General features: G+C 37.9%; 1 protein-coding gene across 1 annotated transcript in view; it reads left to right on the top strand.

Annotated features, from left to right (window-relative positions):
* Nucleotides 1-20742, top strand: part of CNTRL (centriolin) — a 95673-nt gene that overhangs the window by 3760 nt on the left and 71171 nt on the right. The window contains exons 2-7 of the mRNA XM_011927399.1: nt 2100-2272; nt 9738-9985; nt 11597-11727; nt 14015-14145; nt 15550-15691; nt 17521-17707. Coding sequence (XP_011782789.1) covers nt 9769-9985; nt 11597-11727; nt 14015-14145; nt 15550-15691; nt 17521-17707 — 808 coding nt within the window. The 5' untranslated portion in view covers nt 2100-2272; nt 9738-9768. The remainder of the gene's footprint in view (nt 1-2099; nt 2273-9737; nt 9986-11596; nt 11728-14014; nt 14146-15549; nt 15692-17520; nt 17708-20742) is intronic.

Raw genomic sequence — 20742 nt, 5'->3', positions numbered from 1 at the left:
AGACCAGCCTGGCCAACATGGCGAAACCTCATCGCTACTAAAAATAAAAACATTAGCCAGGCGTGGTGCCACGTGCCTGTAATCCCAGTTACTTGGTAGGTTGAGGTGGGAGAATCACTTGAACCTGGGAGGCAGAGGTTACAGTGATCCGAGATCACACCACTGCACTCCAGCCTGGGCAACCGAGTGAGACTGTCTCAAAAAAAGAAAAAAAATAATATTACTGAGACTACAGATTAAACAAACTCAATTTCTCTCACTATACGCTCACAACATGATCCTGTAGGATTTTCCCCCACACATTAAGCAAGCAGTCAGTTCTGCAGTGGTGGGCACCACAGGACTGTCCTCTAGTTCAGTTCAATTCTGACACTGTCTACCTGGAGACAGTGTCACATCCCTCAGGTTGAAGGCTGGCTTACAAGACTGCGCCCAAGTTTTGATGCCAACGGTAGGCCTCAGTTTTACCTGTGCTTCTGACTGACCAGCTATAAATCAGAGTTCCCACAACTCCCTCCTTGGGTTTGATTAATTTGCTAGAGCAGTTCACAGAACTCAGGGAGCAGTTACTTACATTTACTGGTTTGTTATAAAAGGTATTACAAAGGATATAGATGAAAAGATGCGTAGTGTAAGGCAGGTGGAAAGGGGCGTACAGCTTCCACGCCCTCTCTGGGTGGATTCCCCTCCAGGACCCCCTCCGTGTCCAGCTATCTGGATGCTCCCCAAACCCAGTCTTTTAAATTTTTACAGAGGCTTCATTATGTAGGCCTGATTGATTACATCACTGGCCATTGGTGATCAATTCAACCTTTAGCCCCTCTCCCCTCCCTCTTTCTAGTGACCAGCCACGATCCTGAAGCTGCCTAGAGGTGGTTAGCCATCGGTCAACTCATTAGCATACAAAAACACACTTATGACAGCAAAAGGGACTTAAGACTAAAGATGTATTTCATAATATTAAAATTACTAAAAGACTTTTTTCCATGGCAAAATTGTGTTATAAGGCACAGAAATTGTTTACCACTCTTGAAATTTGGACCAAAAGCCTTGTGGAAATGGCATAAATAGCAGTTAATGTGACTTGGGGGAGTTTTTCTGATCCATATATATAGTTTAATACGAGAAAATGAAGCAAAAAGTACAGATACATTTAAGTTCACAGTTTAAAGAACAGGTTGAAGGCCAGGTGTGGTAGCTCACGTCTGTAATCCTAACACTTTGGGAGGCAGAGGTGGGAGGATTGCTTGAGCTCAGGAGTTCGAGATCAGCCTGGACAACATAGTGAAACCCTGTCTCCAAAAAAATTAAAATAAAGTACGGATTGATTATCTTTTATCCAAAATGCTTGCTACCAAAAGTGTCTTGGATTTTGGATTTTTTCAGATTTTGGAATATTTGCATTATACTTATTTATATTTTTTATATTTATATTTAAATATTTCAGATTTTCAGATTTGGAGTGCTTAACCTGTAGTGAATGAGGCTATTGGCATGGGACATTTGGCTATATTGTATTGTATGTGAAATAATAATTAACTTTTTAAAAACAAAAAATGTGACAGGTTTTTATTCTCTTCAGACTACTCACCTTGAGAGACCAGATCATGATATCAGAGATCCTTTCTTTGTATAAAATTTTCTGGGTTACCTTCAGGATTTTTTTTGTTTTGTTTTTTTGAGACGGAATCTCTCTCTGTTGCCCAGGCTGGAGTGCAGTGACATGATCTTGGCTCACTGCAACCTCCACTTCCCCAGTTCAAGTGATTTTTGTGCCTCAGCCTCCCAAGTAGCTGGGATTACAGGCACCTGCCGCCTATGGCATCATGCTAGGCCATAGGGAACAAAGCAAACATAATCTAGACTCCAGGAAACTCAGATAGCTATATGACATGGTCGTTAAAAACATGGGTTTTGAATTAGATCAGGTTTCAAGTTTTAGCCAAACCAATTAGTTAAGGAACTTTGGACAAATTATTTAAGATCTTCATCTGTAAAATGGGAAATAACACTTATAGAGTTGTTGTATTCAGTTCTTTCAATGTGATGATACACATAAAGAGCTTATCACAGCATATGTTTGTCTGTTTGTTTTTTAGAGACAGAGACTCCCTATGCTACCCAGGCTGGAGTGCAGTGGCCAGTCACAAGGTTGATCATAGCACATTGTAGCCTGGAGCTCCTGGGATCAAGCGATCCTCCTGCCTCATCCTCTGGAGCAACTGGGACTGCAAGTATACACACTGTGCCTGACGAAATATCACAATATTTGGTACATGGTAAGCCCTCAGTAAATGTTAGCCACTAGTATGATATTCTTTAGAATTAACTTCAATCATCATCTTTTCATTAAATTTTTGGAAGTAGACAAACTTTAAATGGAGTCAAGTTTACTGAGTAAGGTTAGCGATCAAACTGGGAAAATAAAAACAAAATGTACCTGAAGTGATGGGCCCGATTTTCTTGTGAGACTTACAAATTAATTTGAAAGCAGAATCCAAAGAGGAATGCCAAAAATTGAATATATTATAGATTATATTAGTGTAATCTCTCCTTTATATACTGTATATAAGTTCTGTAGGAGAGGAAAGGGAGTGATACCTTTCTGTCTCATTATAAAGATGGTCATGGCCAACACCCCAGTAACAAAGACAGGTTAACAAGAGAAAAGCATAGCAAATTTATTTGATCAAAGCTTTATGTGTCATGGGAACCTTCAGAATGAAGACCCAAAAATGCAGAAAAAATTATCCATTTTTATGCTTAGGATCAATGAAGTATGGACAGCTGTATAGAAATAGGATTGGACAAAATGGGTATGGTCTAACGCTAATAGACTGAGTCAGGAAATTCAGCAAGGCCTGCTTCTCCAGATTTCTCTTGACCTCTCTGTGCAGCATTCCTTCCTCCTGGGTATTGGGTAGGACCCCTATGGAATGAAGGTCTTAATTTCTTCATGGCCAGCTGTTACACAGAAAGCTGGAAGTTTGCGGGAAGTTTCTGTATAATCACAGCTTATATATACCCATATGCTTGTGAAGGTATATTATCTTTTAATAGAAATATGAAAAACTCAAAATGTTTTTCCTGCTGCCGTACCACACAGTACAATACTTCTGACACCAGGCGTGTAAGGGTTGTTGCCCCATACATCAGAACTTCTTCAGTGGACACCAGCTGAGTGTCCTCTTACTCAGTTCAATTCTGACACTGTTTGCCTGGAGATAGCATCAGATCCCACAGGTTAAGGACTCAGTCCCACAAGAGTGCCACTAACTTCAGATGCCCATTACAAGTAGTAGATTGCCACCTATACTTCTGACCACCAAGCTATAAATTGGGACTCCCACTACCCCCTCCTTGGGTTCAATTAATTTGCTCGAGTGGCTCACAGAACTTACATTTTCCAATTTATTATAAAGGATATTACAAAATATACAAACAGCCAGAGAAAGAGTTGCATAGGACAAGGTATGTGGAAAGGGGTATGAAGTTTCATGCTCTTGCCAGCATGCCATCCTCCAGACACCTCCACATGTTCAGCTATCTGGAAGTTCTCTGGACCCTGTCCTTTTGGGGTTTTATGGAGGCTTACTTATGTCGGCATGATTGCTGATATCATTGGCTACTGGTTTACAAATCAATTTTAGCTGCTCTCCCCTCCTTAAAGGTTGTGGGGTTGGGCTCAAAGTCCCAACCTTCTAAACGTGCCTTAGTCTTTCTGGTGACTGGCCCCCATCCCAAAGCTATCTAGGTGTCACCAGTCATCTTATTAGTATACGAAAGACACTCTTATCACTGTGGAGATCCCAAAGGTTTTAAGAGCTATGTGATAGGAAACAGGAGGAGCATCAAATATACAGGTTAAAAGAGAAATTATCAACAAATTAAATTTGACAGTTTAATTGAACAAAGAATAGTTCACAAACTGGGCAGTCCTCAGAACCAGAAAAAATTCAGAGAGGTCTGTTCTGCAATGTAGGCAGGCAGCATTTATGGATAGAAAAGGGAAGTGAGATACAGAAACAGCTTGATTGGTTACAGCTCTGTGTTTACCTTATTTGAACATGGTACGATCACTTGACTGCCTGTAATTGACTGAAGCTCAGCTGCTGTGATTGGCTGAGAGTCAGCTATTTGTTACAAAAACATACTCCTAAGTTAGGCTTTCAGTTAGTTTACCTTTTAAGTTATGTTGCAGTTCATTATGTAGAGACTTAAAGTACAGAGGCACTTGCAGGCAAAATTTAGTTTAATTTAACATACAGTCATGTGTCCCTTAATGACAGAATTTGCTCTGTAAAATGCATTGTTAGACAATTTCATCATTGTGCAAACCATAGAATGTACTTACACAAACCTAGATGGTATAGGGATAGCCTCTTGCTCCTAGGCTACAGACCTGTACCGCATGTTACTGTACTGAATACTTCAGGCAGTTATAGCACAATGGTAAATATTTATGCATCTAAACATAGAAAAGGGACTGGGTGGGTGGCTCACACTTGTAATCCCAGCACTTTGGGAGGCCAAGACACGTGGATCACAAGGTCAGGAGTTCGAGACCAGCCTGGCCAATATGGTGAAACCCTGTCTCTACCAAAAATACCAAAATTAGCCAGGTGTAGTGGCATGCGCCTGTAGTCCCAGCTACTCAGGAGGCTGAGGTGGGAGAATCGCTTGAACCCGGGAGGCGGAGGTTTCAGTGAGCCGAGATCGTGTCACTGCATACCAGCCTAGGTGACAGAGGGAGACTCCCTCTCGAAAAAAAAAAAAAGAAAGAAAAGGTACAATAAAAATATAGTATAAAATGTAAAAAAGTATACCTGTATAGAGCACTTACCACATGATTGGAGCTTGCAGGACTGGAAGATGTGACGATGCAGGACATTACTGTACACTATTGTAGACTTTATTATAAACACTGTACACTTAGGCTACACTAAATTTATTAAACATTTTTTCTCTCTTCAATAGTAAATTAGCTTTAGCTTGCTGTAATGTTTTTACTTTAAAAACTTTAAACTTTTTAAAAACTTTTTGACTCTTTTATAATAAAACTTAGCTTAAAACATAAACACAGGCTGGGCGCGGTGGCTCAAGCCTGTAATCCCAGCACTTTGGGAGGCAGAGACGGGCGGATCACGACATCAGGAGATCGAGACCATACTGGCTAACCCGGTGAAACCCCGTCTCTACTAAAAAAAATACAAAAAACTAGCCAGGCGAGGTGGTGGGCGCCTGTAGTCCCAGCTACTCGGGAGGCTGAGGCAGGAGAATGGCGTAAACCCGGGAGGTGGAGCTTGCAGTGAGCTGAGATCCGGCCACTGCACTCCAGCCTGGGTGACAGAGCGAGACTCCGTCTCAAAAAAAAAAAAAAAAAAAACATAAGCACATTGTACGGTTGTACAAAATTAATTTCTTTATAACCTTATTCTATAAGCTTTTTTCTGTTTTAAACACTCTTACTTTTTAAATGTTTTCTTAAAAACTGAGACACAAACACACACATTAGCCTAGGCCTGTAAGGGTCAGGATAATCAGTATGACTGCCTTTCATATCTTGTTCCACTGATCTTCAGGATCTTCAGGGGCAATAACAGGCATGGAGCTGTCATCTCTTTTGATAACAATATTATGTTCTGGAATACCTCCTGAAGGACCTACCTGCCTGAGTCTGTTTTATAGTTAACTTTTAAAAAAAAAAATAAATAAATAGAATGAGTACACTCTAACAATATAAAGTATAGTGTAGTAAATACATAAGCCGGTAACATGGACATTTATTACCAAGTACTATGTACTCTACATAATTGTATGTGCTAGACTTGTGTACACGTTGTAGCATAGTAGGTTTGTTTATATCAGCATCGCTACAAACATGTGAGTAATGTGTAGCACTATGACATTATGACATCTATGATGTTACTAAGTTTTAGGAATTTTTCAGCTTTATTATAATCTTATGGGACCACTGTCATATATGTGGTCCATTGTTGACCAAAACATTGTTATGTGATGCATGATATCATATGTGTGATATTTTATAATACCACGTATATGAAGATGTTTACACATCATTCCACTATCCCTTTCTACTACCAATTTATATAGCATTAACACTTGAGCTACTCAATCCTTGGATTAAAAACTACTTTAAGCTAATATCTTATTTCATTAAATTTTTTTCTAAAAAATAATTTCCATTTTCACATTTTCAGCAGTGACTATAGGGGAAATTAAGGTACTAAGCAAAGATAGCATCATTATTAATATAGCCTTGCTCAAGATCTATACACCTTATAAGTTTTTTTGGTCCGAAAGTTTGTCAAGTTTATAATTTTTGTACTGTTTTTAGACTAAATGTACTTTTAGACTAAATGACTAAATGTACAACTGCATATCATGAAAATCTTTTTTGCATACACCTAACCTTGCAAATTTAGGACGATTGATATTGAGGACTAGTATTGCTCATGCAGGCATCTTTTTATTGAGATACTAAATAGTACATTTTACATTTTATGTTCTTTATGACTAATTCATTCAATAAATGTTAATTATTTACCATTTGCTAGGCTGTGTTCTACAGCGTACAGCACACTGTAGGCACAGCACACTGTATGCCTAGAACAGAAGAGGATGTCATTTTTTTTTTTTTTTTGTGAGTCGGAGTCTCACTCTGTTGCCCAGGCTGGAGTGCAGTGGCACGATCTCGGCTCACTGCAAGCTCCGCCTTCCGGGTTCATGCCATTCTCCTGCCTCAGCCTCCTAAGTAGCTGGGACTACAGGCGCCTACCACCACGCCTGGCTAATGTTTTGTATTTTTAGTAGAGACGAGGTTTCACCGTATTAGCCAGGATGATCCCAATCTCCTGACCTATTAATCTGCCCGCCTCGGCCTCTCAAAGTGCTGAGATTACAGGCATGAGCCACCACACCCGGATGAGGATGTCATTTTTAAGGACTAATCAAGTCATAGTGCTAAACCATTCTGAGCCTTAATGGTCATGAGCTTTACCTTTCTTTCATATAAGAAAATAAATATTTTTATGTGAAAACATTTAAAGGAATTTGACCAAGGTCTCTTTCATTAACAAATGCTTTAGTTCCTTCTGGAAGACTTATACTTCAATAAAATTGATTTTGTAGATAAGAATAGTAGACACTGAAATTTGAAGTGATCAGATGTTTTTCATATAGCATAAGACAAATATGAATGAATTACAGAAACAATATTTAACAAAAAGGCAGATTTAAAAGATATTTTATGGTTTCATTTCTCTAAAGTTCAAAAATAGTTCAAAAATCTCTGGTGTTGGAAGTCAGGATAGTGATTACCCATGTGTGGGAGTTAGTGACTGGAAGGGGGCATGAGAGGACTTCTGGGATTCTGGAAATATTCTGTTTCTTTACCTGGATGTCAATTACATAGCTTGTGTTCACTGTATAGAAATTCATGAAGCTATATACACTTATGATTTATGTACTTTATGTATGATACATTCCAATAAAAAATGTGCATACAAAGAGAGAGAGCACATGCATGAAAGAGCACACTGTTGAAAGTATGGTTTTTAAACCGGGCGAATTCTAGCTATAAGGTGTTAGATGTATTCATGACCTACACCATGGAGCTGCTGGGAATTCAGAGATTATTCCTCCACTTGTCGATGTTACATTCTGGGCAAGCAAAAGATATATAGTAGGTATATTCAGTGTAATAAACAGGGAGAATTCATTCTATCTGAAGAAAGTAGATTTCTGGAAAGTCTTCACAAATAAAGTAACATTTTAACTGGTTGAGAGAAAGGAGAGGATGTTTAATTCCCTTTAAAGAATTCCCTTTAAGGAAAGGGAATTTCATAAGCAAAAACTCATGATGTGTTCAGGTAATGACAAAAAGATGACTAGAGCAATGGCATGTGATGGGGAGGCCAGAAAGTTGGGGTCAGACTGTGATGAGTCCTGTTTGTGGTGCATGGTGCCAAAATATTTAGACTCATAGGCACTGGAAACCGTTACATTTCTTTTGTTTTTATTATATAAGTGGGTCAAAGGTAGAGGATGGATTGAGGGTAAAGCAAAGGAGAATTGGAAGGAAGCTGGTTCAGAGAGTATCTAATAGTCAAAGCAAGAGAGGATAAAAGTTGGATCTAGGGCAGTAACTGTGAAGATGGATAGAGACGAATTTCAAAATATTTTAGAGATAGAATCAATATTGGTGGATGATGGAGAGGGATGACTGGAAGATAACTCTATTCGTTCATTTATTCAGCAAATATGTATTGAGTTCCTGCTAGGTACCAGGCGCTATGCTAGACTGGGGAGACTCTATAAACAAAACAGACGGGCTCTCATGGAGCATACAGTTCAGAATAGAGACAAATGTTAAGCAAAATGACATCACTCTGGCTATCTGACTGCAATGTAATGATGGAAGAGTAAGGCAAGAGAGCTTGCAGACAGATCAGTTAGAAGCTGTTGTAGTAGTTTGATGAGGGCTTGGATTAGAGTGCGTGAGAGTGAAAATGGAAAGAAGCAGACTTAATTTGAGAGGTATTTGGGAGTAAGAATTAACAAGATTTAGCGATTGGCTGAGTATGGGACAAGGGAAGAGGGAGGTGTCAAGAATGACTCCCAGGTTTTTGGCTTATTCCAGTGAGCAGTGTTCACTGTTTAGGGAACACTGGAAGAGGAACAGGAGGATGAGAGGAGGAATAGGGTAAATAATAAATTCAAGCTGAACTGAGTTTAGGATGCCAATGAGATATCACGTAAGCAATTAGAAATAGGAGTCTGGAGCTCAGAGAAAGATTGGATTGAGGATATAAATATCGGCTGGGTTTGGTGGCTCACGCCCATATATAATCCCAGCAATTTGGGAAGCTGAGGCAGGCGGATCACCTGAGGTCAGGAGTTCGAGATCAGCCTGGCCAACATGGCGAAACCCTGTCTCTACTAAAAGTACAAAAATTAGCTGGTCATGGTGGCAGGCACCAGGAATTCCAGCTACTCAGGAGGCCGAGGCAGAAGAATAGCTTGGACCCGGGAGGCAGAGGTTGCAGTGAGCCAAGATCACATCATTGCACTCCAGCCTGGGCGACAAGAGCGAGATTCTGTCTCAAAAAAATAAAAAATAAAAATAGATAAATAAGAGTAAACACATGGCATTGGGAACCATGAGTGTGCATTAATTTATCCAAGATAAGATTAGAGAGAAACTAGAAGGGACCATTGAGGAGTTCTGATGTTTAAATTATACTGCCAGGAGGAACAAAAGCCAGCAAAGGAGTCCATGGAGTGGCCAGGGAGGCACGAGGATACCAGGAGAGTGCGGTGTCCCAGAAACCAAAGGAAGAAACTTTGAGGAAGGAGAGAGTGCTTATCAGTATTAAATACTGCTGGTTGCCAAATATTCCAGCTTCCTGCATTCTAGGATCCCCTTGTGTGGGTAAAAGGGGCCTTGGGACTAGTTTGGTTCAATAAACAACAGGAATGACAACACTTCCAGCTGGAGCATGTGTCAATTCTAGACCCTCTGGAGATCTCTTTTCTCTCTGGCAAGGTCTTCGGTGATGTTTGATATAGTGTCTGCTCCATCAGCTTGGAGTAGTATGGGTCCTAGTATCTATAGCCTCTGAGTTTATAACTTTATAGACCTGAAGTTTCTAGAAATAATAGTTTTGATAGCTCTTAAAAATTAATCTTGTTGAATATACTGAAAACTCTTACAGGTTTTGATGAACACCTGGCTTTATTTTTGCAATGAAGAAAGGTTCTCAACAAAAAATATTCTGCAAAGCAAAGATGCCATCGTCATCTCACTCTCCTATCCCATCATCTATGTCCAATCTGAGATCTAGGTCACTTTCACCTTTGATTGGATCAGAGACTCTACCTTTTCATTCTGAAGGACAGTGGTGTGAGCAAGTTGAGATTGCAGATGAAAACAATATGCTTTTGGACTACCAAGACCATAAAGGTATCACTTTTTAATCTAAGAATTGGTCTGACCACATACTTTAAGTAGAGATAGAAAATTTTCAGCTTGCATTTTTGGTCCAACTGTAACATTCTGGTACTAATTTGATCTGTTGTTTCTATTAACAGAAACTGTGTAAGGATAGTGGGAGGATTGAGGTTTCTGGGTGAGGGTAAAGATGTCAGTGGATTCAAAGAGGGAGTTTCCAGAAAGAGGAAGCTTTGTTTCCTGTGGTAGGAGAGTGTCTTAAAACTCATACCAAAACTTGCCATCCTCTTTGGTTAAGGGAGGGAAGATCTTTTCACTTCAGAGTGGAGTGCCTTAATTCAGTAAAAAAATGTTATCCATACTTGGCCTATGCCAGTCTTCTTATTAGCAAACTGCTTATCTGTGAATGGACTGATTTCCACATATGGGACATGCATGTATGTTCCACCAGTGTTTTGTTTTTTTTCTTAAAAGCATTCTGTTAGTCTAGGAATCTGTTCTCAAAAGTACATTGATGGGGGTATAGCTTAGTGGTAGAGCATTTGACTTTAAAAGTAAGTTATTCTTTGGTAAGTCGTGAAATAATAGCCATTAAACTCTAATCACGTTTTATTAGTAAGCATTAACAACATTGGGTTTATGCTATATCTTTACTGCTAGTTGGCATATTGTTATTTCTAATATGATTGATATTTTAGAATATTATCAAATTTAGAATATTAATCAAATATTAATTTTCTTTCCCAGAACAAGCCAAGTTAAATTTAAAAATCATTTTATTTTGAACCAAAATAAATTTAATACTAACTTATAAATAATCTTAGGGAATCTTTGACTCACAGCCTGGATCTCAACCCAGGATTAATTTTTTCTGACTCATAAGGCAAGAACCAAGAGATGATTTTGTTTTTAGGGCTACTTTTGTAAAATGTAATATGGCATTAACAGTCTTTGACAACAATATCCAGGAACGTTATAAGACCAGATTTGCCATCCCTCAAGTGACTACTCTAGCTCTGTACAATATGTTGTGATTTTCTCTATTTAAAAAAACAACAAATTTAGAGTTTCTCACCATAAACAAAATAGGAAAAGATATTTAAGAATTTCAGTGTTTCGGAACTTTAGATTGGAATTTTCTAAAAAACAAACAACTATTACCAGTTTATTTTTAAAAACTAACATGAAAATATAGCTAAAAAAAACTTCATATAGTTAAAAGTGCAAGTTTTATATTCCTCTGACTGGGTTCAAGTTCTGGATTTGTGCCTTAATTAGCTGTAGGATCTTGAGCAAATGATGTTTTTTAAATAAGTGATGATATTAGTAATTTCTATCTCAAAGGTTTGTTGTATAAATTAAATTTTAAAAATGTAAACCATTTAGCCCAAAGCTTGGCACACAGCAAATATTTATAGTGTATATAACCATTATCATCCTCATTATAGTTATGAAATGCTATGAAGTAAAACATTATTAAAACATTATGATTAGAAATAGCCAGCTTTTCTTGGTATATGCATGGCTTAATTTTTGTTTTTGTTATTTAACATCAAAACGACTTGTTCTTTGTGATATTCATGTCTTTCCTCTACTGATGACGATCTGTTTCTGTAATTTCAGGAGCTGATTCACATGCAGGAGTTCGATATATTACAGAAGCCCTCATTAAAAAACTTACTAAACAGGACAATTTGGCCTTGATAAAGTCTCTGAACCTTTCTCTTTCTAAAGATGGTGGCAAGAAATTTAAGGTAGGACAAACAATTTCTGAGCATAGATACTGTTTTAAACTTTTCTGTGCTTTAAAACTGCGAAAAAAAATTATCCTAATGTCGCCTAATTTGTGGCAGACCTTTTATTGTTTCCAGTGAATATTCTAAATCAGAAGTATATGACATCTCCAAATTAATAGGTTTCTATTACTCAGTATTCTCTACAATATTGACTCTGTAGAGAAGGGGTTGGCAAAGTACAGCTTACAGGCCAGATCAGGCCTGCTATTTTTGTAAGTAAAGTTTTGTTGGAACACAGTCACACTTATTTGTTTACATATTGTCTATGGTTGTTTTTGCACTACAGTAGCAGAGCTTAGCAGTTGCCACAGACTATATGGCCTACAAAGCCAAAAACATTTACTATTTGGCCTTTGTATTAGTTCGTTTTCATGCTGCTGATAAAGACATACCCAAGACTGGGCAATTTACAAAAGAAAGAGGTTTAATTGGACTTACAGTTCCACGTGGCTGGGGAAGCCTCACAATCATGGTGGAAGGCAAAGAGGAGCAAGTCACGTCTTACATAGATGGCAGAAGGCAAAAAGAGAGCTTGTGAAGGAAAACTCCCCCTTATAATAACCATCAGATCTCATGAGACTTATTATCACGAGAACAGCATGGGACCTGCCCCTATGATTCAATTACCTCCCACTGGGTCCCTCCCACAACACATGGGAATTCAAGATGAGATTTGGGTGGGAACACAGCCAAACCGTATCAGCCTTTTACAGAAAATGTTTGTTAATTTCTGCTCTAGAGTGTTTACAGCTTTATTCATAAACTATACAACATGAACACATTATAATAGACAACTTAATTCCTTTAATTGGAAGAAAAAAACCTTAGATTTCTACCACATATTATTCACAAAAAGTAATTCCAGAAGGGTGAAGAACTAAATGAAAACAAAGCAAAACAAAAAAAAAACCAACTAACAGAAATGCTCTAAAAGTATTAGAGAGAGTATATGAGAATATTTAAAAAATCTTAGAGTGGTGAGGTTCCCCCTAAGCAAATACTAACCCTAGTACCACAAAGGAAAAGTATTGACAGATTTAACATGCATAAAGACTTAAAAGTTGTGTTTAATGAAAGATGTATTTTAATAAGTTAAAATAAAAGCAGCAGCCGGGCGCAGTGGCTCACGCCTGTAATCCGAGCACTTTGGGAGGCTGAGGTGGGCAGATCACCTGAGGTCAGGAGTTTGAGACCAGCCTGGGCAACGTGGTGAAACCCCATCTCTACTAAAAATACCAAAAATTAGCCAGGCGTAGTGGCAGGTGCCTGTAATCCCAGCTACCCAGAAGGCTGAGACAGGAGAATCACTTGAACCCAGGAGTTGGAGGTTGCAGTGAGCTGAGATCGTGCCATTATACTCCAGCCTGGGCAACCTAGATGTTCATACAGCTGGCTTCTTGTTATTAAGGTCTCAACTTAGTGAGGTCTTCTCTTTTTTTTGAGACAGGATCTCATTCTGTCCTCTAGGCCGATGCCTTCTGTTACCACCCAATCACAATTAGCCACCCTGTCCTCAGTTGCACTCTCATTCTTTTAGTCAACAAGTATTTAGCACCAGGCAGTAATGCTAGAGTAGTGAACACAACTGGCAAAATCTGCCATGTTGGTGCCTTGCACTCTGTCACAAGATGTCACAAGTATACATATGTAACAAACCTGCACGTTATGCACATGTACCCTAGAACTTAAAGTATAATAAAAAAAAATAAAAATAAAAAAAAACAAAAAACAAGATGTCTTTATTTCCTTGTTAGCAGTGTTTATTTTCTGAAAATCTTGTTTGCATATATATATATACACACATATTTTATAGAATTTATAGCAAACATTTATATATGCTTAAATATATACATGTTATATAGATTTTATAGCAAACAAGATCTTCAGAAAATAAACTAAAACCATAGCACTACCTTTTGGAAGAAAAGAGGGGAATGAGAGGGAGAGGTATAGCAAAACTGAGGTAGAGGGAATGATAGTGAGGGAAATCTTGTTGGATAGTCTTGAGCTTCTTAGTGTGTAGACAATGTCGTTGTCCACTGAAGGGCAAGGAGAGTTTGGTAGCTTGAGTAGAGTTATTAATCCTAGTCAAGGAGAGCTGCATCAAGGGATTGTCCAGGAGAGCAGTAAGGTTATATTATTTTCTGATGACTGATCAAACAGCCCCTGATGCACATATGTAAATATTATACTGTATGTCAAGGCATCTGTTGTGTAAAGTATTTATTCATTTGTTTCCAATTAGTATATCGAGAATTTGGAAAAATGTATTAAACTTGAAGTACTGAATCTCAGCTATAATCTAATAGGGAAGATTGAAAAGTTGGACAAGCTGTTAAAATTACGTGAACTCAACTTATCCTATAACAAAATCAGGTGAGTTATATAACAAAATCTTTAGGTAGCATTGTAGGTAATTTTGTTAGAGAGGTAGATTAATGTTATCCACATTACTGAAAGAATCCTTTGACACAGAAACAGAAGATATTTTTATCTTTATCCATTGATCAAATGAATGTCTATCTCTTCACATATGGTAGGTCACTGTCTTTATGTTTTGGCATCACTGAAGTACAGAGTAACATCTAGCATTATCAAAGAGATATATTTTTGAGCAACAAATTACATCTTAATTTAGTTTATGACAGGAAGTTTTCTCAGATATTGTCTGTGATTTTATTACCTTATTACATTAAGAATGTTGACATGAAGCAGAATGTTTTAACCTTGCCGTTTTGACCCCCAAGATGTTCTAATCTGTTTTGATTCTGATGTTCTTTGCTCATTGCTACAAGAAATATGCTCTCAATCTTGTTTCCAATTCATAATAAATATTACTGTGAGAAATAAATATACTAAAACTGACAGTGGCTAAAACTGCATATAGAAAACTTGTTATAGACAAAATGATACAATAATCGAATCTTGAAATTATCAATATCTGTATGCTTTCCCCCCAAGTTAGACTTGGTAAATAGAATGGCCAAGAAAATGAATAGCAATGGCAGAAGTTCTGATATGACAAAACTGAAGTGAAAAAAAATGGTTAATGAACCAAACCCTTATTATAAAAGTTGTATAAAAAGTTGATGCTGATGAAAATATTTTCAGCAAAATAAAAGTGAAAGTAGAGAAGCTTAGAAATATTTACCCAGTGTAGATAGAAGCCCTGAAGTATTTGTGCAGTGTAGAAAATTGACCAAGGAATTAAATTGACAAATAAACTAGAAGTGACTTGGGAAAAAGCTTCATCAGTCAGAATTCATCAATATGTGTGATAAATGCTTTATTTAAAAGTTCTGATTAAATTACTTATATTCATAAATACAGTATCATCTATGGGCTCCCATAACCTGCTGGCATAGCTAATCTTTTTGTGATGACTTAAGGCAATAATTAAGAACATCTTTTGGACAGGAATGTAGCAGATAGAACAGGGTACTATTGAGTTTCCCAGCTGTGTGCTGTCTGTTTGCTAGTATTGTTCTCAGTAGTTGGTGAGATTGCCATGGACAAATTTTTCTTTTCTATGTTATGGAGTTGCAAAGTCTAATAATAAGATGGATAGGATTCCTGGCATAGTAATAAAAGGTTGGCAGTTTAGTTGTTCTGGTAAATTTGGCTTTAGCCACTTTTCTTTGTTCTCATTTATGAAAAGAGTTGATAAATTATCATTATGAAAAGTAATCTCACATGGAGCTAAGGCTGTTTATTCTAAAAATACAATGAGAGACTCCATAATTATACTTACTAAATTTTATTTTATCCTTTGCTTTCCAGCAAAATTGAAGGCATAGAAAATATGTGTAATCTGCAAAAGCTTAACCTTGCAGGAAATGAAATTGAGCATATTCCAGTATGGTTAGGGAAGAAGTTAAAATCTTTGCGAGTCCTCAATTTGAAAGGCAACAAGATATCGTCGGTAAGTTGTTCAAAATAGCAGGAATTTTTAGACTTGTTGAAAAATAAAATATTAAACATATCTAAGTTTTTGAAAAATGGGATTTCTTCTTTTAAAGTTTTAGTTCTTTGTCTAAACACTAGATTCAGACATAGCCCATGATTTTCTAGATTCATTAAATACAAGCAGTCCTCATTTTGCATGGGTTCCATAGTAACCAAGAGTTGATCTCTTAGCATTTTTACATTTATCATTTCATGTGAGCCTCATAACACTCTTGTTAAGAAAGCGGTACAGGGATTATTTTTCTATCGCTATGAATTAGGTAGTAATGAGTAGGTCTAGGACAGGTTAAGTCCCTTATCCAGAGTCACATTTTGTGCCAGAATCCAGATCACTGAATGCCTGGAAGAAAGTTCTGGGCTTTTTTTTTGACAGTATTAACTTTTAATTTCAAATTTACCAGTTTATTTTGATTATGGTGTTAGGTGTTACAAGAGGTTGATCACTGGCTTTTCATAATAGAGCAACTTTGTTATCATGATTTACATATTTGGATGATGATGTATATTTTTCTCTGGAGTATAGTTTATGATTTTCTTATGGTATTTATTCACCACAAGGTATTTAATAAGCATTTGCTTAGTAAAAATGTTAATTTATATTAAAATTGGGAAAATTGTGCTATAATTTAAAGAACATCAGTTGTAGAATAGAAAATGAAAAATGTGACTTCAAAGATGAGTCTCTATAGAATTCCTTCAATGACCTTGGAGAATTCTTTAATCCCTCTAAAACTCACTGTTTGGGGAAAATAATCCCTATACTGCCTCCTTTACAGGGGTATTATGGGGGCTCAGATGAAATGATAGATGTGAAAAATGCTTTAAAAAAACTTTAAAACACTAAATAAGTCTAAAGCTATATTCTTTAAGCCTTCACCAGTGGAGGCCAATAAGAAGAAGCAATATTCATTTAATGCCGTGTTGTTAACAATACCTATGCTTTCTGATTTTATCCTGTGACAGTCCAGGAGCCTCAGAGCCCAAGCCCAAACCCACGTTGTACAGCATCACCTTGGAGCTGTTGATGCTATGGGATGATGGGAAGAGGTAGCCATAGATCTAAAATTTGCCATAAATATTCCTGAAGTAGTTGATCCTTAAATAGTGTCAACTTAGTGTCAGCTGTGCAATAGGAAAATCAATAAATATTTATTTCTAATTTTGTATGCTGTCCTCACCCTGTTGATATTTGACATTGGCATTATGAAGAGTGCTGCACATTCACTTGGGAGAGAAGATTTATTTGTACTAGCTATTTGGAGTACTGTTTCTCAACATTTTTAGGTTGAGAATAAACTATCTGAATAAACTATCAATTATAGCACAGTTATCTGAAGATTTGCCAAAATATTTTTTATAACCATTCATTTTTTTGATTTGTTGAATCAGTATAACGAAAAGACAAAGTTGAGAGTTACACAAACTTGAATTCAAATCCTGTTTCATTCACTTACAGGCTTTGAACTTTGGGCAAGTCACCTAACTTCTTTGATTCTGAGTTTCTTCATCTGTAAAATTAAGATGATACTTACATGATAGGTTGTTGTGAGGAGTCATAAATGAAACAGTGTATGGAAAATGCCTAATACTGCCCAAATACACCATAAATACTCATATACTCCCTTTCCATACTGGAAATACCCAAAAGTATTACCACTACTTTTGGGTAATTGGTTTCATGAGTAGATTCCTTGCCATGTTAAATTTAGTTGATTTGTAACTTACTTTAGGTATGCTATGATTTTTAAATTACATTATACCAATACTAATGTTATATCATTTCAGCTCCAAGATATAAGCAAGTTGAAACCGCTTCAAGATTTGATTTCTCTGATCCTAGTTGAAAATCCAGTTGTGACCCTTCCTCATTACCTCCAGTTTACCATTTTCCACCTCCGTTCACTGGAAAGTTTGGAAGGTCAGCCAGTAACCACTCAGGATAGACAGGAGGCTTTTGAGAGATTCAGTTTAGGTAAGATTAAACTTAAAAAAATAATAAATTTGGGTGAGGGAGGAATTTAGTTTCAGAGGTTATCTAGAAATATGTATTATGAACTTTATAATGCTATTAAAATGTACACAGGAAATGGCAGCATAAATCAATTCAGCAAATATTTACTGAATGTATACTGTGAACCAGGCACTGTATTTGGCACTAAGGATACAATGGGGAGCAAGACATATGGTGCTGGCATCCATGCAGCTTATGTTTTGGCAGAGAAGACAGACAAAAAGCAAGTAAATCGGATAAAGTGACAGAGGGGAGCCTTCTTTGTGGCATAGAGGAATGGCTTTCTGAGGGAGTGACATTTAACCTGAAAGCAAAGAGAAGAGAGGGTTAGCCGCGTGAAGAATGGCGTTAAGGGGAGGGAGCAGCTTGTTCTTTGAGGTTCAAAAGACCCTGTGAGTTTAAGGAAGTGAAAGAAAATCAGATAGACTGGAGGACAGCTCAATAAAAAGTACATAGACATAGGCAGGTGTGAGATGGCACAGGGCCTTGGAATTTGTATTTTATTTCAGCTGCAGTGGAAAGCCATTGACAATTTTATTTTTGAGACACAGTTTCGCTCTTATTGCCCAGGCTGGAGTGCAATGGTACGATCTCAGCTCACTGCAACCTCTACCTCCCAAGTTCAAACGATTCTCCTGCCTCAGCATCCCAAGTAGCTGGGATTACAAGCACACACCACCACACCAGGCTAATTTTTAATTTTTAGTAGAGATGGGGTTTCTCTGGTTTCTCTGACAGGGTCAGGCTGGTCTCGAACTCCCAACCTCAGATGATCCACCCACTTCGGCCTGCCAAAGTGCTGGGATTACAGGCATGAGCCACCATGCCCAGCTGCCATTGACAATTTTTAAGCAGGGATAGAACATCATTTTTGATACATAGTAGAATGATTTGGAGCAGGGAAAACGGAGATGAAGGGACCTATTAGGAGGCTAGTGTAGTAATCTAGGCTGGAGTCTATGCCATACCATCTGAATGCAGTCACAAGATCTTGAAAGCTAAGCAGAGTCAGCCCTGGTTGACACTTGGATAGGAGTGATCCAGGTTAGAAACGTTGATGGCCTGTACTTAACATGTTGGATGTGGAAATGAAAGATAGATGGATCAGTTTTGAAGGTAGAAGTAGCAGCATTTTCTAATGGATTGGATAATCCCCAGGCTTTTGGTTCAAGTAAGTGGCTAGATGGAGATATCATTTATAAAAATGGAGAATTCAGAGGTTTGTTTAGGACATACTCAGTTTGAAATGTCTGTAAGACAACTAAGTGGAGGTGTCAAATAGTCAGAAATGTGAGTCTGGAGTTTAAAGAGATCTGGACTAGCCATACAAATTTTATGCTGAGTCACATCAGCATAAAAATGACATTAAATTCCGTAGAAATCAGCTTACTCAGGCAGTGGCTGGGAGAAGGAAGAAAAGTAGTCTGCTAAGGAAGCTGAGAAAGAGAGGCCAGCAAGGTAGAAGAAAACCAGGAAATAGTGGGAAATAGCCCAGAGAAGTTTTCAAGAGAGGAAGTGGTCAACTCTGTTGAATGTTGCTGAGATATTAAGTGAGATAAGCAGAGAAGTGCTTTAGATTGGCAACAGATGATAATGATCTTGACAGGAGTAGTTAAGAAATGGTGGGGACAGATGCTAGATTATAATGGATTGGAGAATGAATAGGAGGGAGACATTTGGCTGGAGATTTGAAATTTTCTCCCACAATGTCTCTTCTAGTACTTAATAAATAATTTTTTTAAAAGATCAAAAATAAAAAATAAAAAATTCACCAGTGGCTTCCAGACCAGGAAATGGGCAGAAACAACAAATGCAGTAAACCTCAAAGCCAGAAAACAAAAAAACAAATGAACAGAATAGTCAAAAGCGGAGTGGAGGCCAGGTGTAGCGATTTACACCTGTAATCCCAGCACTTTGGGAGGCCAAGGCAGGTGGATCACTTGAGATCAGGAGTTTGAGACCAGCCTAGCTAACATAGCAAAACCCCATCTCTATTAAAAATACAAAAATTAGCTGGGTGTGGTGACGGGCACCTGTAATCTCAGCTACTTGGGAGGCTGAGAGAGGAGAATCACTCGAGCCTGGCAGACAGAGGCTGCTGTGAGCTGATGTGGTGCCACTGCACTTCAGCCTGGATGACAGAGTGAGACTCTGTCTAAAAAAAAAAAAAAAAAGAATGAGATTAGAGAAAAAAAGGAAAAAATCATCCCCTTGGTAGGAGTGACATTTTCTCCTTCAGAAAGGGGAGAAGATATGTGCAGGTGTGGGTAGTTTTGTTGCTGTGGTGGTGGGAAAATAGGGAGTTCTTATTGATGGGATCATTTTCTTAATTAAATGTGAGATCATCAGGTGAGAGAGAAAATAAAAGAAGGTGCATGGGAAGTTTGAGAAGAAAGAGGAAGGTATGAGCTGGGCACAGTGGCTCACGCCTGTAATACCAGCAATTTGGGAGGCCAAGGCGGGCGGATCACAAGGTCAGGAGATCGAGACCATCCTGGCTAACACGGTGAAACCCCATCTCTGCTAAAAGTACAAAAAATCCGGGCGTGTGGCAGGCGCCTGTAGTCCCAGCTACTCGGGAGGCTGAGGCAGGAGAATGGCGTGAACTCAGGAGGCGGAGCTTGTAGTGAGCAGAGTTCATGCCACTGCACTCCAGCCTGGGTGACAGAGCAAGACTCTGTCTCAAAAAAAAAGAAAGAAAGAAAGAAAGAGGAAGGTATGAAATAGCCAATTTAGAGTGTTGGGAAATGAGCCTGTATGTTCATTTGAAATTAGTGTTAGTCTGTTTTGATCTGCAAAACTGGCAATTTCATATGATTTGATCCAATACTGGACAAACGTGGCAAGTTTTTATTAGTTTGGAATCTCCCTAACTCAACATTTGTTATTCTGAAGTTTATGTTTTGGAATCATTAAATATATTAATAATGCAAAGGAAAGTCATCTAGATAACTTTTGGGGGAAATGGTTAGACTACTTATGGTTTCTTCATGCCT

Source organism: Colobus angolensis, unplaced genomic scaffold (genome assembly GCF_000951035.1).
Source record: "Colobus angolensis palliatus isolate OR3802 unplaced genomic scaffold, Cang.pa_1.0 Scaffold71, whole genome shotgun sequence".
Lineage (NCBI taxonomy): Eukaryota > Metazoa > Chordata > Mammalia > Primates > Cercopithecidae > Colobus > Colobus angolensis.
Note: the sequence above shows the minus strand (reverse complement) of the source record. Positions and strands in the feature narration are given on the sequence as shown.